We start from the raw sequence: 27,907 nt of genomic DNA, 5'->3' as shown, positions 1-27,907 counted from the left end.
ATGAGATTAATAGCAACATCATCGATTACTACAGAAAATGTTTCATCATGAGTTAAAGAATGAGAATTAATATCGCCCTGTTGGGAAAGCATGGTTAGAGTTGAAAATATCACAGCAGCGTCAACAATAGCACAGAAAGACCCATTAACCAATAGCCCAGAAGAAGAGTTTCATGAAGATTGATATTGACATCGCATTAATAATTCATATCAACTAACAACAAACAGTGAGTTTATTTATTTGGGAGAATGTCGATCATTTCAGGCAAGAGTGATCATTTTATGCATATTTGTTAATATGAATACCCAAGTATCAGAAAATTTATAATGACACAAGAAAAAAGAGAGGTCATAATCAGATAGATATGTCTTAAATGTTGACTTCTTTTTCCTCAAAGAAGAAAAAACATCCTGGATTCTCATCTGCTAGAATGATTGGTTCCACATTTCGTTGATGTCAATAAAGCATCCTACACCGACAAAATTCATGAAATTAATAAACAGCTATCACCCTCTAAACTTTCACACCGCATGGTAAACATGCTTAACTACAACCTGAATGATACCTTCATGCAAAAACTCTGAAGCACCACTTCTGACTTTTCTCACCTTAATTTGACAATATATGCCTCAACTGGGTAGGAAAAGGCACAGTAGCATATTTTTGTGATAAACAAATACTTGCACACAACACTTCATTGCATCCAGAAAGGTCAGCAGCGGTTAATATAGAGTGTATCCATGACAGTAGATGTGTATCTGCAACAACCAGGCATCCCAGAATATAAAAAAACAGAAAGCAATGGTTACATAATATAGAGAGAGAGTGTATTCATGAGATGAAATCACTAAGAATGGAAATTGAAAAAATGCCATTGAATTCACAGGCTTACCATCGTAAAGCAAATTCCTCTTCTGCCCGCTTCAGAACATTGGTAACCATTGTGTAGAATTCAGGTTCTTCTTCCCTTATGCGGTCAATCATCGTTGATTCATGTGCCCCTGCCTGAACAAATGGAGAAAGCTAGTAAATATGGGATAGCTTAGCTTCAAGGCAACAGAGATTGAATGGTGTCCCGACCTAACATACAAAGACTACTTGAAGATCTCTCTGCAATAGTCTAAGATCTGAAATATATACTTCAGACCCGCAACTGCAAAAAGTTTGAAATATTTTTTCAGATTTATGTCCAGAAATTTGCACGACATAAAATGATATGCTTTCATGGTGATCATAGGTACAAGAAGGTTTTAAAACATGGTTTTGGTTTCGGTTTTGATTCTCTAGGTAGAGCTTCAGTTTTGGCAGTTTTGGAGATTCCAGCAGCTTCACTACAAGTTTTGGAGCAACAGTCAGAAAAAAGTTAGAACCAGAATGATAGAAAACTTAAGGGAAAAAATGCAAGTTATAACATCATTTCATTGTGCCTTGAGTTATCCAGGATCACAGTTTGGCTAGTTTAGGTTAAAAGTGAAATGATTTAAAGCTTAACTTACTAGATATTTAATATTTTCACTAACTGTTATAATTATCATACAGAGTCTAAATTTCATAATTTTCCTATACTGGCTTTTGTTTATACTTTCCATATTTGCTCTAATTTTGTAATTAAATAAACTTTTTCTAAGCATATTTTATTTTATTTTAATAACTCATTTGAACAAGAAAAGCCATTTGAGCATATTTCATAATGATCCATTTTAACAATCAGTTTAAGCACGAAAAAGATCCATCAAAACAAAAACACATTTAATTTCACTATTCACTTTAATATATGAATTAATTATAAAAGAAGATAAAAGAAAACTCATTTAAACAGAAACAAAGCAAGAAACATGTAACAATTTCTAATTAGTAAAGATATAATAAGATTAGTATCTAAAACTACATTATATTAGATCATTTGAGCCTTGGTTTAATGTGATATTGAATAATTTAATGAATCGTAGAAAAACATTAGAAAATATTACCATATTTGACCAAAACTTCCGAAAGTCGGCCAAAGCTGACCGAAATTGTCTGAAACTGAAAATTTCGGACGATTTCGGATTGGTCTTGATGGCAACCAGTTCGTTTCGGCCGAAATTTCAAAACTTGACATACAATAAGGTGAATCCTTGGACCAAGTCAAAGATGAGATAGATGGGAAGAATAATAAAGTTCTTTGATCTTCACAAATTTTCTTTTACACATTTCTCCACCTTTTGAAACATTAGGCTAAATTAAAATAATTTTGAAGATTGTAATGGAAACTTTGAAAATTTTCCTGGCAAAATATAACCAGATCCTTTTGAAAATACGAAAATTGATATTTGCATAGCGCTCTATTTAGAAATCATCAAATTATAAAACTCAAATGTGATTTCGTTAAAAGTTTTCATCAACAAGAATTGTGCTGTTGAGGCCATGCTAAAAAGCTGAGAACTATTGATCTAAAGATAGCCACTGACTTTGCATCAGATGGTGAAGCACAAGATGCAACTAACTTGTGTTTCCAACCGAACAGAAGTAAAAAGGCAATGCCGTTAGATTGAGTGAAAGGCATTGCACATTTTATGCTTCCCATCTTGATTTCCATAAAGTATCACAGATGATCAAGAAAGCATGATGGCTAGGAATAATCAAATTCCTGCACAAGTTTTAAATATATTGAAGAGCACTCATTGCCTATGTGGCTAATGCTTACAAACTGCATTGCTGCCTCTGTCTCACTTCTTCTAATGAGTTCAATGATGAGAAGGATAATGGTCTTATACAACAAAAACTTCACGAGAGACATCATAAATTGAAATTCATGCTGCACATTGCATGGATTCATTCATATCGAGTAGTTTCAGTATTGGATTGTTGCTGTTGAGAGACTAACCTGCCAGACACTAGAAGAAAAAAGGAAATAAATTGTTTTCATGCACTTCCGCATGGTGAAAGCACTCGATGCAGCAAGTTGATTATGGCAAAATCATTATACATATTTAGTTTTCATAGTGAGAGCATTGTATGTGTTGTGCACAAAAATTACCTCAGTAAATTTCAAAGGTATCAGATTATTGACCGTAGCTGGTCTTGATTTGTCCCACCTGGAAAAGCACAAGATCATCATTTGGAACAAGAGTGTAAAAAAGTGAACATGTTGATAATGAAGGTATAAATTGATAATTAGAAATGTAATCAACCATTTACATAGTATTCATTGCTAAATAATCAGTAGACATATGCAGGATGCAAATGAATGAATATTGCAAAGAGAAATGCATCTCATAAGTGAAAAACAGCAGCCATCAGTTGTAAATTGCAACTAAGCAGCTATCTTGGTCATGGTCCACAAAAATTCCCAAGACAAACATGCACATGCAAGTACTTATCACTATTTTAACAATGAATTACCCCTACGGATGTTTTGGCACAATTCATGTGCATAACTTGCAGTAGGCACAATAAATCATCACCTTCTATGGGACTTCCATCATATGCAAACAAATTTAGATAGAAAATCCTTTTCTTTTTCTTTTTTTTAAAAAAAAAAAAAAACTGTAGATAACCACCTTTATTTCATTGAGGGGACAAAATGATAGAAGAGGAGCAAAAGGAAAGAAGAGGAGAAGAAGTTCCCAAATAGAAAGGATTGGTCGACAACCATGTCCAAAGGAACCATGGAGAGCAGGACTAACTTTAAAAACCTTTAAACATTAAAAGCTAACCAAAAACCCAGAAGTCATTCACAAATGAGATAAAACCAAGACTCTTACAGCAGAAAGTAGCAGTAATGTGCAGACATGGGAAGGTACACTATAAGTCTCATAGATAAAGGAAGATCTCTCTCTCTCTCTCTCTCTCTATATATATATATACACACACACACACACATATATATATATATATTATAAGCTACACAAACCCAACTTATTAGGATTCCCTAGGAGTTTTATAAGAAAATGCCTATTGTACATCCTTTCTCAAAAAAGAGCCAAATCATCAGGAAAGCCCATGCTTGGCTACGAGCTGATGATTGTAACTATATGACAGTCCATGGAAGGTTGGCAGCAGAATTTAAAATAGTATTTTTTTTCCTAATTCTTCTTCATAAGATATAAGATAAAGTATGCGTGTTACAAACTAAAAAACATTATCAATACCTGTCACTTTTTCCAATGTTACAATTCATATCAATGATTTTCAGGCACTAATCTAGACAATCATTATAATTAGGAGAACTAAGAACAAAGATACCACAAATTAAGTATTGAGAGATCAAAGAGTCATTTGCCAAGTCAGTTCATCTAGAATTGTCAATTTAGTATGTAGATGCCATGTCAATAGGAATCAATGTCCTTGCAGCCAAAGAGATTGAGGATCATTAGATGATGCATGATTAAATAACATGTGCTTAATCACATGTGCTTACTTTACTCTTGGGAAGTAATAAATATGAGTAGGGGTATAAATCAAAATAAGAATGTCTAGGTATAATGGTCAGTTCATAACTTCATATTGTATTCAAAACATGCAACCTTGCCATATACAAGACCTGCAAGATCTTTTGAGACAATTTCCTTCCAAGCATGGTACAAGAGTTTCAGCACTTTTCTCAGCAACTGTTCTATTGTACTTCTGTCCACATGATTTTATGTCCTTCAAAAAACTAAACATGTTTACCATAGATAGAGAAAAATTCAACTAATGAGAGTCAGGATTCCATAACCAAACACATTCTGTATTCAAATTTTTTTGATATGGCAAGAATTAGAAAAATAGATTTTAGTAAGTGATTCTGTTCTTGAATATATAGATATATGTAGTAAGCATGGTATGTCGTACCGTACCAAACCGGACGGTACCGGACATAGCGTACTGTACTGGTTCGATACCGATACCGGTACCGGTGGCATACCGACACTCAATACGCCAAAAGAATCGCGTACCGTACTGTACCGATACTATGCTAGTGTGGCACCGGTACGGAATCCGGTACCCAAACGGTAAACCTTGGTAGTAGGTGATGCATCATACACCAATTTGTACAAGAAAAAACCTGACGTTATTGCCAAATAACCCATTCTCATGACTAGACTATATCATGATGTTCTTAATAGTAAAAAAATGTAACTTTATTTGCCAACAGTAGTATAGCATTTATATGTTATTATAATATTAAACAGAAGACTCAAACCTCCCCCCCCCCCCCCGCCCGCCCAACAACAAAAAAAAAAAAGAAAAGAAACAAATGGCCATAAACCTCTAGAAATCAAGGTAAGCATGATTTAACAAGTTAAAAAACCAAGGATAACATTATTCATACAGAGGAGAAAAAGGAATCAAAAAGGAACGGTTAAATGAACAAAATAAAGCTTAGCATTTAGTCAACCATACCAGATACAAACCATGGTTCGTCGTACTGGCCCGAACCGAGTGGTATGGAGCATACCGTATTATACCGGTTCGATACCGATATCTGGTATAGGTGGCATATCGACACTCGGTATGCCGAAAAGACTCCATACCGTACCGCACCGATATAGTGCTAGTGTGGCACCAGTACGGAGTCATCGAGACAGCGAACCATGATACATACCATATTTCAAGAAAAGAATAACAGACATAAGCAATAACAAATGGAAGAATGACGAGAACTTAAGTTAGCACATTAATCTCATCATATTGAATAATTGTCAAAATTAATAAATAAAGTGAATTGTACCTTACAAGCATCAACTCATTAACAGATCTCCACATTTTACGACCAACATCTTTCTGAGATTGATCTCTAGCACTTCGGCCATGCCACAACTCCTTGACAACATACATCACTTCTTCAACATCTACCTTAAAGTTAAATCAAACAGAAGTCAAGAAATTATGAACAAAATATGGCTGAGCAAGGTAATTATTGTTATACCAAACTACGTTAATGAGCATTGCTATGAAAGTGGTGTGGGGATTAAAGAAAATGTAGTATCCAAAAATAAAAAGCTTTATAAGGAAAAAAATTGTTTGAACATAATATAGAGCACATTATAAAGGACTGGAAAAGCCCATCTGATAACAAAGTGGTAAGATACTGCTCTTTTTAATCCTTTGGTACATTCAAAACCTTTCTTTTGAAATTTTTTATCATGTGATTTCTTCTTTCCACTAATATACCCCATCCCAATCACTTGAGAAATGGTTCCGTAAAACATTGTTCTATGGAAGTGCGTGCTATCTGGATTTAAAAGAGCAATTTGTTGTTGCATTTATAAAAAGAGAAACATCAATTACATATCATGTGGCAGGGCTCTAGATGGTTGAAGTGTCACTTCATGTAGCATTTAGGAGTTGAGTTGAAATCATTTTCAAGATATAGACACAAAAGTAGACAGTATTAAAGATCAAGGCATCCTAAAAACTGTGTCAAAGCAATTTTTTATTTCTTTAGCTGATCCTTTGGTATTAATGGCACTAATGAAGTACAGAGGAGGTCTTATCTTAGACATGAGATATCCTGGGTTAGGCAGCAGCTACCATATTGGTTACACATTTTAATCCACTGCAACTAAGGAGAAACCATCAAAAGCAAGGTTTTGTGTAGGAACTATTTTCATCTTTAAGGTACATAACTATTGCCAAAAAAGCATAGTAAAATAAATTGTGAGGCACGGCATTATATGGAATCTCCAATCTCATATAGGAAGACCCCAAAGGAGAAGAGTTACCGATGGCTTATGTTTTTGCTTCAATGAGCTAAAAGACATGCGAAACTATTGCATTGATGAAGTACTTGGTTAGTGATTTGACATGTTCCAACAAAATGGAAGTCAAAATTCATCCAACAAGTTTACCAAAAGAAAAACCAACACGTTCTTATCACTATAAAATCATATGTTCACAACTTCACATGTTTTTTTTTTGGATAAAGGATAGAATGTAATCTGATAATTGTTAGGCTTGTCGCATCAGCATAAAAAGGTGGACTGTTGCAAAATATGGAACAAAAGGAAAATGTAAGGGTGTCAGCTCACATTAGAAGCTGCAGTTATTTTAATCTTATCCATGGCTAAAATTAATATCAACCATGGTTCAGTGGATGATTATACACAACCTTATTACAAAGTGTTTAAAGATTGACCAATGTCTGTCAACAAGCTTCAGTAATTAGCTTCTAGGAACATGTCTGATAGATTACCAATGTCATTTGGTTCTCTTTACCAAGTACTGCTTGCCAGTGTGCCTTCTCTCTTCACTGCATAACACTGTTCATGATCCTAGCAATAGTCAACTAATAATCAAAAGAAAAAAAATGAAAAAAAAAAAAATTGTATTCTGAAATTATTTTTTTCGGATTCATCGAGTCATGCCCAAATCTTTGGTTACACAGCTCCAAAGATCTGATCAACATTCTGAGGAACCCTATTACTAGGTGATCAGAAGATCCTATTGCTAATCACAATGGTCATATATATGAAGAGATTAGATCCATAGTGGCCATTGAATAGCATATCATGGGCTGCATAATTTATAATGATAACAGATGAAGCAGCTACTGCATCATTTTGAGCTACACTAGCTGTCAGAATCCACAATCTGGTTCAAAAGCCACCAAGACACCACAAAAAGGCCTAAAAGAAACAATTTTAAAGCCTCAGAAGGACCCAAACTGGCCCATACCAGTCGTGAAGATAACACCAAACCATGCATAGCAAAGCAGGCCCATATGGTTCAGTATAAACCAGTATGCACTACATAGCGACAAACGCCATTGTCTTGTGTCCATATCCTGGTGGCACAAAATGTGTCGCATGGCACATATGAGCATGGACCAATACCATAATTTATGTTGCACAATGAAATCAAGTTTTCAAATTTTATTCATTACAGAATAAATAAGAGTGCAATGCTTATTATTTGATTCAATGAACAAAATATGAACTATTAAGATCGTGGTTCGCAATACCGGACCGTACTGTCCCATACTGGGCACAGCATCCTATACCAGTAGCATAATGATACTCGGTATGTGAGGCATATGAGTGTCAGTACTGTAAACTGACCTGTACAATGGACCAAGATGGTACTGGTACAGGTACAGAAAGCGGCAGAAGGAACCATGTATAAAGATGATAAATAATGACAAAATTCCATACCAGAACCTGTACGGCTGAGCCATATATTAACTCCTCATGCTCAAGAAGGCGTTGATGAAGAATTCGATAGTGATCTAGATCCAAATTGACCACTGGTTCCGTCTGAACACACAATCCTGCTAGTTGAGTCGCAACATAGGAGGCCATTACTTGCCCAAAAATTGCAGGGATAGTTCCCAAAACAGGTATGATGCGAACCCTGAAACCTGGCACTATCTGACATCAGAGAAATCAAATGTCAGAATGTCAATGCTAACAGGGTATATCGAAAACCTTCAAGTCAGAATGCTTTGACAGAAACCCATCAAAAATAACTAAAGTAAAGAAAAATGATTCTGTGTATAATAACAGATTTTACGAAAGTTGGAACTATTTATTTTTTGTAAAGTTAACTACCAACTTCCACATAATAGCTTCAATCAAAGTAAGCTGTTCCCTATGTAACCTTCTGTAGAAACCCAAACTTAGCATGCTAATAACGTGTGCCATGTTAAATAAATGACAATGCAATCAATAGCACAAAACTTAGGTGTTAATTCACCTAAATGTACTAACCTGATAATCTGAAGGATTTTCTTCTTCTCCAGTTAAACCTTTAAATGGAAGCAGCTTTACCTTGGGTTTTTCAAGGGAAAAAACTACAGGGATTCCACCCTCTATCCCATAGTCCTTTCTTAGTCGATGCCTTACCTAAAAAAATATTTTCCAGTAGCATAATACAAGTTAAGGTCTATAGCATGAAATTATAAAATGATAAAAGAACTAATATTTACATGCTTTAATAGAAAAATCAAAACAATTAGTATTATAACCCATATCCCTTCTTTTCTCAAACGATGACTCACCTAGAGAAATATTTCCAGCAGCACTTAAGCATTACAAACAGATACAACATAAGAAATGAATGACCAAAGAACCAATAGTTTGCTCTTTTATGGAAAAGCCAAACTAAAGAAAAAATATAGATCTAGAATAAAGCTAGAAATTACATGAATGCTAATATGTAAATTAATCTATGTGAGCAAATGGACCTAAAAGTTTTACCTCTGAGGCCATGAGATCCAAATAAGCTTAAGCATCACAGAAGGAAGAAAAATGAATATGGTCAAAGCCATCAAGGATATAAATGAATGAAAAGCATTTCTTAGGTTTAAATATCAATCTTCTGATTTCTTATCAACCATCTAATTCAGACAAAAAATCATGCATATGAGCAATTAAAACTCAAAATGATCTGATATCAAAAATAACTGGCCCATCCAGGTCACTTGGCAATTTTAGGCTCCTATAATGCTAGGGGAATGAGAAATATTCTCAACACCACATCTAACACCACCAAAATTTACACACTTTTTTATAATACTCATAGGTAAGTGTCTCAAAAGATGATTACAATCAAGGTACACTGAACCGGTACCGGTAGGCATACCGATCGCCTACCGGACCGGTTCGAGACCCGTTTGTACCGGAACCGGTCCGGTACGAACCCGTCATTTATTTATTTATTTATTTTTGACGCGCGTGGAAAAATTTTTTTTTTTGGTTCGCGTCCGTGTCGCGAACGCGGCAAAAAAAAAATTTTATTTTTCTGCCGCATCCGCGCCCGCGCGGACACGCCAGGGCTGGAATGCCACTCTATGGCATTTATGGCGTGCGCGGGGCAGCGCGCAAACCACGCGTGGGGTGATTCCCAGTGCGGGGAATCGCGCACGCACGCTGTGAAATCGCGCCGCGCGCAGTGGAAACGCACGCGGAAACATACAGGCGGGCCAGGGGGACTGTGCGCGAGGCGTTGTCTCAAGGAAGCACGCCTGCTGTGAGTTAAAATCCACAACGCGTGCTGTACGTAAAAAAAATGGTACCGGTGCGAACCAGCCAGGGTTAAAATCCACAGCGCGTGTTGTAAGTAAAAAAAAATGGTACCGGTGCGAACCGGCTGGTTCGCACCGGTGTGGGCCGGTACAAGGCCAATACGCAGCCGGTACGCATGCGTACCAGTCGGTACTAGCCCGAAAATAGCTAGAACCGGTACCCGAACAGCTGGAACCGGTATCCACGCTGTCCGGATACCGGTTCTAGGCCAGACCGGTCTGTACCGGGCCGGTTCGGCTCAGTATAGACCGGTCCGGCAGACCATGATTACAATACTGGATTTTGGCTATTAAACAGAACTAAGCTTCAAGAAAACTTAATGGCAAATCCCCTCCAAATGAAGCATTGTGATATTTCAAGTCCTTATGAGCTTACATGGTACGAGTCTCAATTGTACATCAGTTAAGGCATCTGAAGGAACTTCACAACATATTATCCTCTTGACTTTCATTCCTGATGTTAGCTTCCCAGAAAAACATTCACAATCCACATTACCTGATGGATTGTCTTAAAGCTCAAATAAAATTGGCAATTTTGTATCACTTCACCTGGTTTTCCATCAATGCCCACAATCATTAGTGATTGCAAAATTTTCTAATATAAGGTTCTTAAACACCAACTCTAGAGAGTGAGCAATAGTCTCCATCTTCTAGGGGCTGCTAATGGGCTGACCTTCCTCATAATCAATCTAGATCATGACCAAATAAGGTAGAGCCCAACCTAACCCATTTGACTTGCTGGGTTGAGTTAGGTCAATATCCAAACTAAAATTTTGTTGAGGGTTGTCATTTGAATATTCATGATAATACCCAACCCCAAACTAATCAAATATGCAAATGGATTTGCATCAGAGCTGAGCCAATGAAACTGATATGACCCAATTAAAGACCTACTCACAAAATGCACAAACTATACATATAAAACTCATATAGTTGTATGATAATAGTAACCTAATTTGACACTTGCAATGCAAATCATATCAATTTAGAGAGTTTCATCAACATTTGGCTAAGGGCATGTTTGGCATTGCTTTTTTTCTTAAATTAAAGAGATTGAGACAAAAAACATGTTTGGTACTATCATTTTTATTTACTATTTTTCAAAAATCATATTTATTATTTAAAAAAAAATGAAAGTAAGAAATCTTTACTTTCAATATTTTCAAAGAAATCCGTATTTTTGCTACCACCAACACTACCTCTACCACCACTATCACCACCTCCGCCACCATGGCTCCCATCACCACCACTCTCACCGATGCCGTCGCCGCCACTCTCACCACTGTCATCATCACTGCCTCCGCCACATCACCGACACCTCCACCGTTGCCACTACCATTATCGCCATTACCTCCACCATACCGCAATTGTCATCATCATCATCTCCGCTACATCATTCGTACCCCCACCAATACCATCATTGTCCCCATTGCCACTATCACCGTCTCGCCTCCGTCACAGCACTATCGCCGTTATCATCTCCAGCCGCCAACCTTACCACCTACATCACTACCACCTCCAGTATCGTCACTATTATTGCCACTACCTCGACCACCATAGCCATGTTCTAACTATACTGAACATGTTTATATTTTTTAAAAATTAGAAAAAAATACCATAAACAAATTTTGTTTCTGTTTTTGAACATAGAAAAATAAAAAGTGATGCCAAATAATACCTAAGTTTAAGCTTTTCCATCATAGTGATTCATATTATTTATAAGAAAGCCAAAATATTTTAGACCAAAATGCTTTAATTTTATGAATACCATATAATAACATCAAAGGTAACTCTAAATAAAAATTTGTGAGCGTGGATTCACAAAGCAAATCCCAAATAGTTAAGACAAGGCTAAATGGTTATGATCCCAAGATTTTACTTAAGAATGACCAAAATGGCGTCTAGGATCATCATATCCTCATTACGGATATTTCATTTTTTTATGCACTTAATTAAGGAAAAATAAAAGATATGAAGAGAAGCATGTAAACTCTAACATGGCCCAAGTCTTGACCAAAATCCACAAATAGCACCTAGATATACAAACTGAGCCAATTCGTAGGAAACCAAGTCCTTGCTTGCAGTTTTTTGAGTCAAATGAAAGAAAATAGAAAAGTGGAAAAGAAGGGATATTCAATCACTTCTAGAGGATAGGGACTTCCAAATCCTATAGGCTGGGTTTGCTAAACTGATCGCTTGAATCCCTAACCCATAGGGCTAACATATTTATAGACCAAAATGACTTGGCTAGCAAGAAAATACCTAAAACTAAATTCACTAGGAAAACTAAAGAAATTGTTTTGTTCCCTCCCCCCCGCCTCCCCTCAAATCAACCTTGTCCTCAAGGTTGAGCTGCAACAAAGATTTTTCCACCGTCAAAGGGCATGATAAGAAATACTTAATGTATCTTAGACATTTTCATTTTGCGCTGGCCAAATGATGAAACTGCTGGATGTCAAGGTGGTTGATCATGACAATTACCATTGCTACTCCAAAACAGTCAACAAGTGGTAATTGTTGTTGGATTTACATAATCAACAAGAAAGGGATCCTCAAATTGAGACTCAATAACAGTCACTATCTAAATGTGCTTTGTCTCTTTAACAACTGAATTTTAGATAATCCATCATTTTCTCAATCATCTAATCTTTCACAATCACTTCAGTGTTCCATAGTTGAATCTTCATTGATCACATCTTCAATGTCTTTACTGATTGTTGAATTTCCATAACAGTACTTTCAAACCGTCAATAACTAGCACTTAGGGTGGATGAATCTCTCTCTAAACTAGTTTTTATTAGATCCACGATGATCGATCAAGTCATTCATCTTCATATTTCCTGATATTTGCATTGCATCAGAAGCCCGTGACTTATAGCTTTCCATGACAAAATCAATTGGACGATAGTCATGACCATGGTCTGCCGTACCGATCCGTACCGGCCGGTACGTACCGGTCCGTCCTGAGACCGGTACCGGATCAGTGTGGAATCCAGTACCGGTAGTTTATTGTTGAAGAACCGGTACGGGACCGGTTCGGACCGGTACATACCGGTTCAGGCTGCCACCGGTACGCCAACCGGTACTGGTACGGCGGACCTTGGTCATAACCATGGCCATTATGATGACCATAATATTTCTATTATTGACCAAACTAGATGCCAAATCAGTTTGGTCGTTAACAGCAATAACATCAATTGCCTTTTCCTGCAAGCTCCAGACAGCTTAATTGCTAATTCTCACAGCTCTGCAGTTCACCCAATTAATTGAATCAAAAATTCATGGTTCCAACTTCCAACTATTCAAGTTGTTGAAACATTTTCTAAAGTCATGGAGAAGAACAAAGTCAATGATGACGAGCTTCTCCTTTTGCTTGCACAGCAAGGTCATGTACAGGATCGCCACTGTACAACCAAGTAGATAGGACCCCAGGTCCCTATGAATGGTATTTTGACAAAAAGGGGAAAAAATAGAAAAGTGGGAAAAAGAGAATGTTAGATCACTTTCAGAGTATCAGGACATCCAAAATCCCTTAGGCTTATTTTATGAAATCGACTGCTTGAGTCCCCTAGCCCATAGGGTTCACATGTTTATAGCTATTATTACTTGATGAACAAGAAAAAGACCTAGTCCCATAATACTAGAAAAGTAAAATAATTGAAGAAAATAAACAAGGGTCACTTGGCATTTCCTTGTTAGACTAGGAATAGTATCACCAATACAACAATCAAAGACTAAGTTTGCAGGATAAACTCCAAATTGTAAATGGACTGGGTTGGACCCTAATTTTGGACCCAAATACAAGTGGAAATTGGAGCCTCATGAAGAAAATTCCAGAGCCACATGCAATCCTACCTTCTTCCTCATTTCTCCATCACTAAGCTTCAAACAGACCACCTTCATCACCCAGAAATTCAGGCTTAAGGAAACATAAGAAGCCAATTCATAAACTGTGCAACAATTGATACGTGAGACTTGAATTGGATTCGAGCAATGACGCACTAGAAAATACCATTATTATATTTCCCTGTGGTGTAACATCATTTGATGTCAACCAACAAAATAAGGCTCTACTAGATCTTTTTGTTTGTGTGCCCACGACCGATCACCGGACAAATTTTAGATAGAGCTAGGAATCACAAAGCTAGAGGGCATGTATCTTTGAAAATATGAAAACATAGAGACAAACCATACATAAGGATAAATGCTGTCCAGATTAGCAATATGTCATTGCATTGTAAATCATAAAAGGGGTTAGATTAGACTGGATTAAAGATTAGATCGCATAAAATTCTTTTTAATTTGGCAATTTCTTTGTAAAGCTTTTAAAATATAAAGAAATATGACATTGAAACATAAGTTAGCTATGAGACGAATGGATAATAAAAGGCCATACATGTAATGCATCTAGTTTCCACCATCATAAGCCTAAATTAGCATGTCCAATGAAACAATTACTATGTACAGTTATTCAAGATATACTAATCAATTCGTTTATCCTTTTAGATAGAATATTTTAGAAAACACAAGGATAAGATTGTAATATATGATTTTAAAAATATGAATATTGCCCCTTATTTTTAATTTCATGAATGCCAACAATAGGCTAGCTAGTGATATGTAATTTTAAAAGCCATATAAACTAATTTATCATGGAAAATGGACTTCCTTGTGATTTAATATGTAAATAGCATCATCCTATCGAATATGATGACCCACTGGACTATATGATCCATGATATAACCATAGGATCCTGCGATTTTAATTTATGCTGATCCAAGGATGAGAACCACATCATGTAAGATCCAATCGTGAATCAAAATAACATTTTAACAACAACATCATCATCAAGGATTCTGCATAAAAGGAATGCTTAGCATGATATCAAAGTTTAAGTTGATAACTACCTATGACAAATTGGTTATTGTATGAAGAATCAATGTCCTGATATAGGAGGCCTTCATCCTTCTTTCTAAATTTATAGATTAGTAATTTGATCAGGGTGGAAACAAATTGAACATTTTTTTAGTATTGCTACAGAATCTGGATTAATGAAGGACAACATCATACTGAAAAATGTTCAAAATATCTCCAAATTAAGCTTTTCGAGAACAGATTCACTGAAATTTTTTCAAGTAGCAATGTTATAGATAAAATTGACATAGTTAACATGGCCAAAAGCAGATAATGAAAAACACATCAGAGCAAATAACAGAGGGCACATGATCATGTTAGATTATTACTGATCGAGAGAGAGGATCAATGCTTGATTCCCTTAAATCTGCAACACGAATTCGTGTTGGATCAGCTCTGGCACCTGCCCCCATTGCAGAAAGCACCCTCAAACCTCTACGTACACATGCAGCAAGAAGTGCCACCTGTACATAATTAAGAATAGTTATTCACAAAAGTAAAAGGCCATTACCAATCATACTTATTGTAACATATAGGCCTAATACTAAAAGGTATTTAAACAGGAAATTGTATTATTTTTAATAATCTAGTGCCAAAGAGGATGATTGGTTGATAAGCAATAATTGTTATACCCTCCTGCGTGAGTCACAGATTTAATAAAGGGACTTACCAATACTCCTCTTCAATCAAGTATCCTTACTGTTGCCATTATCAAGTGATCGCATTAAAGATTCATCAGCTAGTAGATCCAATTTTTATTTTAGACTGTATTTAGGGCTGGAAGTGGGCCGGGCCGGGCCGGGCCATACCCCTACCCGAGCCCGGCCCGAAATTATTTTTCGGGCTTCGGGCCGGGCCGAGGCCCGAACAGTTTTACAAAAACTCAGCCCGAGCCCGGCCCGAGCCCGGCTCGAGCCCGGCCCGAGCCCGATTGGGCCAGCCTGATCACGAGCCCGGCCAGAGATGTTCGCGTCCGGAGCAAGCTCCCGAAGCCACAAATCTCTGTGCACCAACATGAAGGCGTGGATGCGATCTGATCATTCCCATGTAGGCCGGACTGCGCCCTCACCTCTCGGCAGAGGAGCCGAGCTCCAGCTCATGCTCGGTGTCATCGGCGCCGGCGCGCCTCTCGTCTTGTTCCCCATCTAAACCCATAAATTCGCCCTCAGTCACCACCTCAAGGAGGATCCAATGGTAGGTCTTCTTCCTTTACTTAAAGGCATAAAGCCGCTGTTCTAATTTTTATCTACTTCCAGCAACTCAAATGGTAAAGAGGGGCAATCCCTGACTCCCATTCACATAAAAAAAAAAAGAAAAAAAACTTTATTTCTTATTCTTCTTCTCTCTCTTTTTCTTGTTTTCCCCCCCGAATAAATGGCAGGAAGCATCAATGGCAGAATACATAATACAACAATACATCGCGACGTCAGGCGGCGAGCAAGCATTAAACTCGGTGAGTAGTATGTACACCATGGGGAAGGTAAGGATGACGGCGACGGAATTCCGAGCAGGCAATGGCAATAACGCCAGCCATGCCAACAAGAAGGCGAGCAAGGGTGGTGGTGGAGGGGAGATGGGAGGGTTCGTGCTGTGGCAGAAGAAGCCGGACTTGTGGTGTCTTGAACTGGTGGTGGCCGGTTGCAAGATCAGCGCTGGGAGTGACGGCAAGGTGGCATGGAGGCAGACAGCATGGCTTCGCCTCTGTGCCTCTGCAAATCCCTCGGGCAAGTTGGCAACTGGGTTTAGCCGCGATTCGGCAGACTGCAGACACAACTGGGTTTAGCCACGATACGGGCTGGAAGTGGGCTCGGGCTTGGACGGGCCCGAGCTGGGCCAATGAAATACCCGAGCCCGGCCCGAAATAGAAATGGGCTTAATCATTCAGCCCGAGCCCGGCCCGAAATGCATTGAGCCTAGCCCATAGCCCGGCCCGCGGGCGGCCCGACCCGATGGGCTTCGGGCCGGCCCGAGCCCACTTCCAGCCCTAACTGTATTTAACTCTTTTTACCATAGAAACGTACATCTTCCCTGCAAAATTTGGTTAGGTCACTGGGATCCTATATCCGTGTAACTTATAACTGGTTTTTAAAATCATATTTAGAAATATGGCTCAAATACAGATAATTTTTACATCAGAAAGAGTATATTAGATCCACCTCCAAAGGGCAAATCTTTTAGCTAGAAGAACTACAGAAATGGAATCAATCACACAAAACAAAGAGTACAATAAACTCTATCATCTCACAGCCACTAATTTGTAGATCACAGCAATGTTTGTCCTGTTATCGTTACAACCAACCAAACAATCTCTCAAACTTCTAACTGGACTAGAAATTCTTCTTAACCTTAATGGAAACCTTAAATGATATAGGGAGCAGCCCATGAGAAAATAAAGGTAAGTCAATTAGAAATATTTAGTGCTAGCAACTTGTTCAAGCAGCTCAACAGTGGCATGTGTTTGGCTTGATTTCAGGCTCAAGCAATCCCAATTCAAAACTAAACAAGCTTGGCATGATAAATATCGAAAACTGATACATAAAATATACAAAAGATAACATGTATATCACAGCTCAAGCAGGCTTGGTTCAATAATGCTGGAAATTTTGATACACAAAACATGAATATTGTAATATGTATATCACAGAAATTGAAACTAAACAAACAGCTATAGCAGGGAAGAGGCCCAGTTACCTTTTTTCCAATTATTTGAAAAAAAAAAAGTTATATCCATAGCTTGAACTAGAAGTCCCGATCCTAAATTTTAAGGTATACTTGACCGGTGAAGAGCAAGCATCAAGTTCTGTTGACTTTCTCTAATCTACTTATCTTTGCACCTCTTCATCTCCCCCGTCAAGCTTTTGCTAATGAACATCTGAACTCGAGCCCAGGCCCATCTAGAATCTAGCCTCTCCAAAGTTTCACCTCAGCTGATCTCCCCATATTTATAGTCTCTAGATAGATCCACCTCCCTTCTCTAGCCCTTGTCAATTGCCCACCGGACCTGTTCGAGACCGGTTCGTACCGGAACTGGTCCGGTACGAACCGGTCATTATTTATATTTTCTTTTTTGGTTCACGGACGCGAGCGGAAAAAGTTTTTTATTTTTGGTTCGCATCCGCGCACAGTGCGGGTTGGCCAAATGCCACTCTGTGGCATTTATGGCGCGCGCCCGCGCGCTGCCCCGCGCGGATGAGTTGGCCTGCGGGAATCGCACACGAGGCGATTCCAAGCGTAGGGAATCGCGCCCGCGCGCCTGAAATCGCGTCGTACGCGGTGGAAACTTGCAGGTATGTGCCAGTACGAGACCGGTACGCAGCCGGTACGCATGTGTACTTGTCGGTACCAGCCCAAAAATAGCTGGAACAGGCATCCACGCTATCTGGGTATCAGTTCCAGGCCGGACCGGCCGGTACATACCGGTTCGGCTGACCATGGTCGGTACGGTATGGTACTACATACCAGTTCGGTACCAGTACGATACAATACATACACCGTACCATACCAAACCGGATAATACGGGGTGCATGTACCGTACCAGTTCGGTATTGGTACACGATATGGAGGGCATACCAACACTCGGTACGTCGAACCGATCCCGTGCCGTACCATATTGATACAATGATAGGGTGGCCCCTGTACTGGCCCAGTACCGAGATGGCGTACTTTGGTAATGGTACATCCGGTATGGTACGATACTGAGCAATACGACAAACCTTGGTTAAACTAATTCCTAGCCAAAGCTTCTGTGGAGTCTGACCTCCAATATCTTCCCCTTTGTCGAGCTCCCGTGTTCTCATGCCCTAAGTCATTCTCTGGCTTTTTGTCTTCCTCCATCACCCTTCACTCCAGGGCATGTAAGCTTCATCCTTAAGGGCTATCAAACTGATAGAAATATGCTTGTGTTCTGTAAGGCTCAAAATTAGGTTTTCTTAAATTTGTTCAAATACAAAACAAGCCAAGATTGATCCTAGTTTTCAAGCTTAAACTATTTTAAGCTAACCTTGATTAGGCTTTGGCTTGAGCAAAATTCTACACCTAATTATATCAGCAGATTTCAACTTCATTCTTATGCAACCAAAATAGATAAAAGCTGCGACACAAGTTCAGACTCAGAGTGGGCTTGAAATGAATACTTCCATGACCAATCTGAGCATGTGCATATTAAGATATGCCTTCAAAAAGGCAAAGTACATGCTGAACTTGAAAAAAATCATGACCATATTTACTAATCCTAGAAGACTACATTAGCTCAACCTCTAAAATAAAAGCAAGGTGCAGAAAACTAAAACAAGAGGCCTCAGAAAAGAAACAAATCCCTAATGCCCTGCATGATGATCACAATAGCATGTTTAAATCATCTCACGTTTAAAAAACTTGTTAGTGTTGTAGGTCAAAATTAGTTACTCAGCTTTGTTCCATGAAAGACTGAATTGAAACCTGCTTTATACCTCAAGACGGAGGAAAGGCCTTGGCGTAATGGTAAGATTGCTCCATTGTGATCTAAGTGTCATGGGTTCGAAACAGAGAAACAGCTTCTCTAAACATGGGGTAAGACTTGTACATCTGACCCTCCCCAAACCCTACGGTGGTAGGAGCCTCATGCACCAGGGCACCCTACCAACAACTAGACTCAAGCCTAATTTACAAAAGATCTATATTCATGAATAATGTATGAGCATAGTGAACAATATACTATTGCTAGAACCAAGGTCTGATGAACCGGCACGTACCAGCCAGTTCGAACCGGTCCGGCCTATAACCGGTACGTCGGAGCAGTAGAAACTGATACGGGACGGTTCTGTGCCGAAGACGAAGAAGACGAAGAGAAGAAGAGAGCGCGGAAAAGAGAGGGAGGGAGGAGACCCGTCGCCGCCATCGGAGACCGCGGAGGGGCGGCAGAGCCTGCAATTTAATTTAAAGATTTTAAAGTGAAGTCGGCACCCGATTTGCCGACTTCACTTAAAATCCCCAAATTTAAAAGCCGTGGTCGCGTCCCCAGTTTCAAAAGAAACAGGGGATGTGGCCGCGGCCTTGGCCTTCGCCGTGCCCCCGCGGGCTCCGCCGCCCCTCCGCAGCTCTCCGATGGTGGCCATGTGTCTCCTCCCTCCCTCTCTTCCCTGCACTCTCTCTCCTCTTTTTCTTCTCCAGCTCCGGCGAGAAAGAGCTGGCCGGTTCGTACCAGCCGGTTTCGGAACGAACCGGAACTGTACCGGTCCGGTAGGCAACCGGTATGCCTACCGGACCCGGTACGGCGAATCTTGGCTAGAACTTGGCCTTAGGCATTTTGTAAAACGTTTAGTAGCATCTTGCACAACATGATATTTTGGATCACACATTATGTGCGCATGCATAGTGATGTTGAACAGGAATCTAATTAAACTAGCTAGAGTAGTGAAATATTATAAACTCGAATATACTATTGCAATGAATGACCGTAGAAGATCAGAATGATGATGCCATATATCAAATATGAACTAGGTACTTGAATAAAATAGAGAATGTAAATTTCACTACAGATTTGCCAAATCTCGGTGCAAAAGATTACCTTCGTGTCAATGTTATCTATGCAATCAAGAACAAAATCAGGCCGGCCAGAAAGAATTTCCTCCTCTGATGATGCATCATACAGCTGCACTCTTGCTTCCACATGGCATTCTGGAAATATTGCTGAAAAATGCTTTTGCAGGCATAGAGCTTTTGGGGTCCCAACATCATCTCTCGTGGCCACAGCATGTCGATTTAGTGATGAGAGTGATACCTTTCATATATGGATTACTTAAGTTGCTCTCAAAGTATTTAACTTTTGAAACTTTTGCATTTATCTTAATAGGAATGATCAAATTCTTCCAATAGTTATTGCTTATGTACACATAAATGTGCCACATGCATACAGACAGACAGATACACACACACACACACACTACTGTCTTATGCTTATGTAAATCTGCTACTACTGGCTATTAAGGATGATAAGTCTAGGACCAGCCCGCAAACAAGGCCAGAAGCATATGAAATCACCCAAAATGGCCTCCAGGCTCACTTGTTTACATTACTAGAAGAGACCTCCCAAGTACCAAACTTAAAGTCAAGCAAATTTGGACCCAGCAAACTTATTGCCTCAGATGTACTTCTAAACCCTAAAGACAAAACTAAACAAAGTTATATGGAATAGAACCACATAGATTGGAACAAGATATCACTTGAAATTGCTCCTAGGTCTGGTTTAGACCCATCTAATTAAAACTTGAAAACCAAGCTGGACCCAACCTGATTCTTGCCAGTTAATTAAATGGGTTGAGTTCAATCTCTATATAAAACTTGAACTCAAGTAGGTCTATTTCAAATCCAAACTGAACCTGATTAGTCCACATTCACCTTTAACTCTTCTGTGCAACTAAGCTCTTAAAGCATTTCATAATGAAACATCCAGTATGAAGTGCTTGTGCTCAAAGCACTTTTATCAAACTGCTGCTTCAAAAGCACCATTGGAAAAGCATAAGCAAAAATAGGCATGGCCTGATTAAAAAAATTTGAAGCCAAAACGAAAGCTTCCCTCGTAAATACACACATAAAAAAAAATCAAGCTATAGAAGCATTTGAAACAATATTTACTCTATGCAAAAGAAAGTACCTGATCAAAGTCCACAAGGAGGAGCCTGCCAACCCCAGATCTCAAAAGCATAGAAGCAGCATGACTACCCACTCCTCCAAGACCGATGACTACAACATATGATTCAGTCACTTTTTGCTGTGACTCCATTCCAAAGAATTGAATATTCCTAATACAAAAAAGAAAAAGAAAAATGCTACATTTTATGGAATACAAAGGTATCATCAATCAATAAGAAAGTGAAAGAACTAACAAGATTCACTTAAATCAAGATTGTGACAGTACATTATTTAAAATATACTTGAACAGTGTTATGTTTTAAACCCATCAGAGAAGAGGAAAAGGAGACAATGGATTCACTAAATAGATAAAAGCTGATTATAATCCTCAAATTCAAGTGAAGAGAGTTCACAACATCCTCAATTAATTCGTCAAATTGGAAATGTTGAACAAGTTTGCAACTATACTTAGATCATGGGGTTTGGAGGATTGTTTGCAAATAATTTTAAATAATTGTAATCAAAAATTATACCCAAGAATATCCTGACCTCAATATCTAGCTCTACTAAAATGTTATTCATAAGCTTTCATATTTTCTATTCTTAATCTCTACAACATTTTCAACATATATTTGTTAGGAAAAACAAAAACAGACTTAAGGCCAAAAAGATCAAATTTGACGCATAGTAAAGATAAAAAACCTCCTCGAAAATATGATTACTAAAAAAAGGGAAGAAAAAGAGTTAGATCAAATAAAAATAAAATGATATGAATCAAATATGGTTGATTTATTAATCTAAGATATTCTCTCAGATCTGAAAGAATTTTAAAAACACTTATGGATGAAAGGAGAAATGTCACATATTCAAAGAGAATTTTCTCAACTTCTATGGTGGCCGATGATGAAAAGTACAAGGCAAGCACTTTAGACACTAATCTGTTGCATGAAAGGTATCTAGTCAAGTTCATTTAGTGGAGATTTTGTTCATTAGGGTTCCAAGCTCAAGAATGGGTTTAGCAAACCTGAATGAATACCAGCTCAAATAGACCTCATCTTAGTTCCCTCAAAAAAAAAAAAAAGACAAAAAAAAGAAGAAAAAGTAAATCTCCTGTTAGAGCATTGTGACTTATCAGATCAGAACCCTATAATTCTGTTTTATTATACCAAGATACATATATGCATAAGATAAATCCCTGATCCTAACTCAGATCTAACCATTCCTATCCCCTTTTCTCCTCTCATAGCTCCTTCCTTTCTCTCCTCTCCCTTCCCCTCCTCTATTTCCACATTCCTCCTCCCTCTCTACCCCCACTTATCCTTCTACCCAGGAGCTGACTGATCTAGATCTATCCCTTTAGGATTAGAAGAATTTGCATTAACAAACAAGATAAGGACTCCTTGGTGAGTCAAGACTCCATAACTAAATCAACATGCTCCTCCACAGTAGGACCCTAACTATTTATCATCATTGTCTGCTAGACGCTCTGCTTCACAGACAGCACCATCAAGAATCTCCATCTCAATATCATCGACATGGCCAATGCTCATTGCCACATCCTCCAGAACATGATCCTCATCAAGCAAATCCTCGTCTTCACTTCTCATAGTGCATTATGCCAAAAACCCACCCGCATGTTACGGAATCATAAATCACTATTCCTAAAAGAAGTTATTAGATGGCTAACATCCTGGGGTTCATGGACGCCCTGCAGACTGAGTAGAAATCCAGTAGCATAGTATCTTTTTGAGCCCATCAATATTTATAATGATCAAAATAACACCAAAATTGATCATGGCACTGATGGAAGAAGAGTGTAGAAGATTCAAGCTTGCTGGCTCTAATACAGCCATCTTCAGGAATTGAAGTTACAAACATGGGATGGCAATGGGGCTACTCACTTCGTTTCCTAGGAATCAAACAGCTTTAGTGAAGTAGAGATAACTAAATAAGAAGTGCTTCAAATGTTTAAACTATTTCATGTTAATTTAACATTAACAACAGTTTGTATTTGATGTGAAGGAACATTTCATTTAAATCCTGGAATTGTGACTTATTACTCGAGTTGCATGTGAAACCTTTAGCATATGACATACATGCATGTGTGCGTGCATATATTGGAAAAAACATACATATACATATATAAATGCATGCATGCATACAAATTGGAAATATTGATCTACTTTGATAATATGCTTTGGTTAAAGAATGATAAATAATTATGTTATAAGCAAATATTTATGTGACCTTGCTTTTCTGAACATTTCAATGGTAAAATCAAGAGGTTTTAAACAAATTTAAGATACTTAGGTCCTACAATATGATTGCATATTATTTTCATCAATAGGTTATCTGTTTATTTCTTCTATTTCTTTGTTTTTATATTTAGGATCAATTTTATATTATTATCTAATTTAAAACATCATAATATTTTCATATTGACTCATGACTCAACTTGCCAAAGTAATTAATCTGCTTAGACTAGTAGAAACCCAAATTAGTCAAGTTTCTAAATTTTAGAACACTGAACATCACATTGAAAACTAAAAATTCCATTCTTCCTCATGTGATTGATTAATTAACCTTGTCATCAATTGAATGAATGAATTATGTGTTTACATATGTATCATGTATGTATCCATGTACTTATGCATGTACATGTTCTAGTCATATGTTTTAACATAGGTGTCTTAAACTTGACTATAATTTGTTCTTCACCTTTTCTAGCCCCTATAGCATGTTAAATAGACATTAAACATCTTGATTGAAAACTTTCAGACACTTTTTACCACTTCACGAAAACTGCATGCAAGAGGAAGCTTACATAAATCAAAATTTTCTTCATAATAGTACATGTAATTAAGTAGTTTAGTGGCCATATCTTGATGTCCTTTAATAAGATTAACATAAGCTCATCAACATGCGAAAAATATGTCAGTGTACTATGTTTAATAAATTGGTCCCTAATTTAAACTCCAAGTGTCCACCTAACTTCCTGTGTGTTTTGTCTAAACTTTTATAGTGACCATGTAGTTGGTTTGACAACCTTGACGACAAACAATTTCTAAGTTTAAATATGAAAAAAAAATCACCCAAATTGAACATCATTTCATGAATGTTGTTGCCTGCAAATGAAAAGAAATATAGCCTTTTATATTGCAAAGCAATAGTTTCTCATACTCCTGGAATGATAAGATCAAAAATTCTAATTCATAGACCTGTTAATGTAATTAGTTGAACAAAGCAATTAATCGCACCTTGTAAGTTGTTCAGATACAACCTCATCTTTTAAAAGGTCTGAATAAACCAAACCATCTGGTGCACCATTGTATCTGGTTCCGCATCTTCCAAATAATTTTTCTTTTCCTGCATACAAGGTTAGGATTAAAAAAGGGCATACGACAGCTCAAAAGAAATATAATACCATGTCTAAACGATATGAATTTTTATCATATCGCATACAGACAATCAATTAAGTTGTTCAGAAATGATGTCTACATCCACCATGTTGAGGATATAAAACATATCACAGGAAAAATGTGATATTAGTAAATGCTCTCAATTTGCTTAATACCGCATTCCTACTCCAGTGTAAGGTAATTTACTACTAATAGATATGTAAGAACTAAACTAGACAGCATAACCATAAGTAGCAAATATTTTATAAAGAACAATAAATTATCATACCAGTCTGCAAAAAGAAACACCCAGAAAAATGTCGGCATACACTTTATTTGGTATCAAAATAGAATTGCATCACTGCCATATTTTCATTACTAAAGAATCACTAAGATTCATAAAATAGAAACCTTTACATCACCTGACCCATATTTTAAAAAAAGAAAACAAAAACAGTTTTAAAATCCTTCAAAGCACTCCAACTTATTCAAAAAAAATTTCTCTAGGACGGATGCTTCAGTTTGGTATGGCAGCATAAATTTTTCATGATATGAAATTCCACCAATGAAAATTTCTGTCTCTTCAAATCAAACCTGGTTGCCCATTAGGCGATCCCCTGATGAGGAAGATCTCATTCCTGGTCTTTTTCTGGTGGCCCCATACTGACAATCCCCATCAAAAAATGGACCCAGAAGATGACAAACTAATGGACCAATAGAACCATAAAATGTTTGAGCAAAAATATTCCTAATAAAGATGATATTATTGGAAATATTGGCAGCATACACGGGAAATGACAAGAAAGTAGGGGGGAAGAGTGAGATGGATAAAAACATTGGTAGTTTGCTTGTCATGTAAATTGTTTATCCTTTTAACATTGTTATATATATCTTTCATATTGGTTTTAGCTAGCACTGCAATGGTATGCTATTGTATGGAACAAGACCTGCCAAAACTTAATTAGGCACAATCACAATATGCAGTACTACAACCCATCCTATCCATCTTTGCTACCAATTAATACTACAGAAAATTGTCCATCTTGTTCTTCTCTCAGAATTCTTGTCCTTCCTACCGTTGCTCCTCTTTCAGAGGATATTGCCAAAAATTTCACTATATTTTTTGACAATATGGAATTTTCACAAACTTACCCACTGAAGATAATTGGATCAACTCAATTTCAAGGATCAAAGCATTAAAATATTATGCCCATCCAATCAAGGTCTAGTAGGGTAACTATTATACAAGTATGCTCTTGTCAATACTCTACTGTCTTGCTGGCACTAGGAAAGATTGAGAAATTTTCCCCGCTGAACATAACTACGTCTACTTAATGTCAAGAATTAGTCATCCTATGCAAGTGCCAATCCTGAAAAATAGAAGACCATGCCAATAATAGGCATGAACTGCGATAGAAAGTGACAAGAAAAGTAAGAGAACAAGAAAAACTACGAAAAATCCTTTTCTCAATGCTTCTAGGGTCTAGGGTCAATTCAGCACTCTTTAGTAGACAAGAATTAAACAGTCAAACATGATTTTACATTTAACTAAACCAAGCATCCCAAGCCATACTAAACCTATACTTTCATGAATGATTACTACATCTAAACATGCAAAGGGCATTATCCAAAGAAGTATAACACAAACAAGCATGAACTAGCATTATACCAGGTATAGTTAATAAAAACCTCAATTTTTTATGCAAACCTCGATAAATCGTATAAAAGATACAACATCAGAGATTGATTTTTGTCCAGGGATAATACAGGTGAGCACACAGTAAAACAATTTCAGTATGAAATAAACTCATGCTCATCAGTGCTATTATTCCATGATACATGCCTTCCATATTGGTGTTCTCTTTCACACCAGAATGCATATTATATACAAAAATAGAAATTAAAAATACATATGTAAACGATCAGGAATTAGCAATTCTAATTTCTAAACAACAATCTCTCCAAATAGCACAAACAGCAGACAATGTAGACGTGCCCTCTTTTCCAACTACAAAACACATTTAGATAGCACAAAACTTCCGACTCTTTATTATGAAGCATATTTCTAGGCAGGGAGAAAGCCCTTCAACTTCAAGGAATCTACAGTGTCCCCCTATGTTTCTGACGTGCAACATATAATTGGGAAGGGTCACTTAGAAACAAAAAAAAAAAAAGACATAATTTTACACCCAAAAAAAAGAACAAGTTTTTACACATATGTATATGAAAGGAATTCAGAAGCACAATTAGGAATAATGCAATTAGTCACCAAACAATAACATTACCCCTTAGAACTACCAGATTTTGATGAATATTATTAGAAGAGGCTTACCGTTCCAATCAGAAATTACTGAACAGCTGGTCAAAAGACCTTTTACTTGTCGCTTCCCAGCCCATCTGCAAGAATCAGAACAACAGGATTTGAACAAAACAAAGGTTGAAACTTTTTTACCAGTAAAATCATCTTAACAAAATTCAAAGGGACCAACTACACACAAATTCAATTTTGATATCATATCATTGCCGAATGCTGAGAATTCCCTATTGGAACCTGTCCTAGTTACCAAACTCTTGTCTCATTAGATAAACAGTGAGGTCGAGAGGCTAAATTTCAAGGAACTCAATAAAAATAAGAGGAAAGATGCAATCTTGGAGTGGAAATCCATGTTTCGAGACTGGATTCGACGATCCATTGTAATTTTTCAAACAAAGTGATGAAAATTCATCAAATAGCGATCGAGAGTGAGACCTGGAGAAGAGCCTGAGGAGAGCCACGGTGGAAAGGGAGCCGAAGAGAGCGCCCGTCCCGACCAAGAGCCACTGCTTCGACCTCTCCGCCATGTATCTCTCTCCCTCCCCCACTTCGAAGACCGCGCATGGGATGGAACAAAAACCCTACGATGGATCTAAAGGGTTTTTCGCTCCCTTCGAAGCGCGTACGTTGTTACGAAAGTCGGCGCCGAGAAGAACAGGAGAGGCTCGGTAGGGACGCGCCCAG

At 37.8% G+C, this 27,907-nt stretch overlaps 2 protein-coding genes across 13 annotated transcripts; one reads left to right on the top strand and one right to left on the bottom strand.

Annotated features, from left to right (window-relative positions):
• Positions 1 to 214: 214 nt before the first annotated feature.
• On the bottom strand, positions 215 to 27,907 carry LOC103711118 (NAD(P)-binding Rossmann-fold superfamily protein). Of its 12 annotated transcripts, XR_003386484.3 has the most exons (15): positions 27,659 to 27,906; positions 27,242 to 27,306; positions 24,769 to 24,877; positions 21,534 to 21,681; positions 20,448 to 20,660; positions 15,232 to 15,366; positions 8,673 to 8,807; positions 8,118 to 8,333; positions 7,642 to 7,750; positions 5,696 to 5,816; positions 3,020 to 3,077; positions 1,081 to 1,153; positions 893 to 1,005; positions 609 to 758; positions 215 to 469 (listed from the first exon to the last, which is right to left on the bottom strand). XR_003386484.3 is itself a non-coding variant. In XM_026806260.3 (13 exons), coding segments are annotated over exons 1-13 (1,515 nt in total). In that variant the 5' UTR covers positions 27,751 to 27,904; the 3' UTR covers positions 424 to 757. The 12 variants fall into 12 exon arrangements, 1 of the variants encoding a protein (XP_026662061.1); XR_003386482.3 differs by lacking the exon at positions 1,081 to 1,153 and having other exon boundaries at positions 566 to 758; positions 27,659 to 27,904; XR_003386483.3 differs by lacking the exon at positions 1,081 to 1,153 and having other exon boundaries at positions 27,659 to 27,904.
• LOC120110085 (uncharacterized) lies at positions 15,544 to 16,888 on the top strand. Its single transcript, XM_089931114.1, has 2 exons — positions 15,544 to 16,048; positions 16,209 to 16,888. The coding sequence occupies exons 1-2, from the start codon at positions 15,866 to 15,868 to the stop codon at positions 16,683 to 16,685; spliced, it is 660 nt and encodes a 219-aa protein (XP_089787240.1). The 5' UTR covers positions 15,544 to 15,865; the 3' UTR covers positions 16,686 to 16,888.

This window comes from Phoenix dactylifera, chromosome 5 (assembly GCF_051530095.1).
Source record: "Phoenix dactylifera cultivar Ajwa chromosome 5, Ajwa_hap1_PhDact_Kaust_v1.1, whole genome shotgun sequence".
Taxonomy (NCBI): Eukaryota; Viridiplantae; Streptophyta; class Magnoliopsida; order Arecales; family Arecaceae; genus Phoenix; species Phoenix dactylifera.
This window is presented reverse-complemented; position numbering and strand designations above follow the sequence as displayed.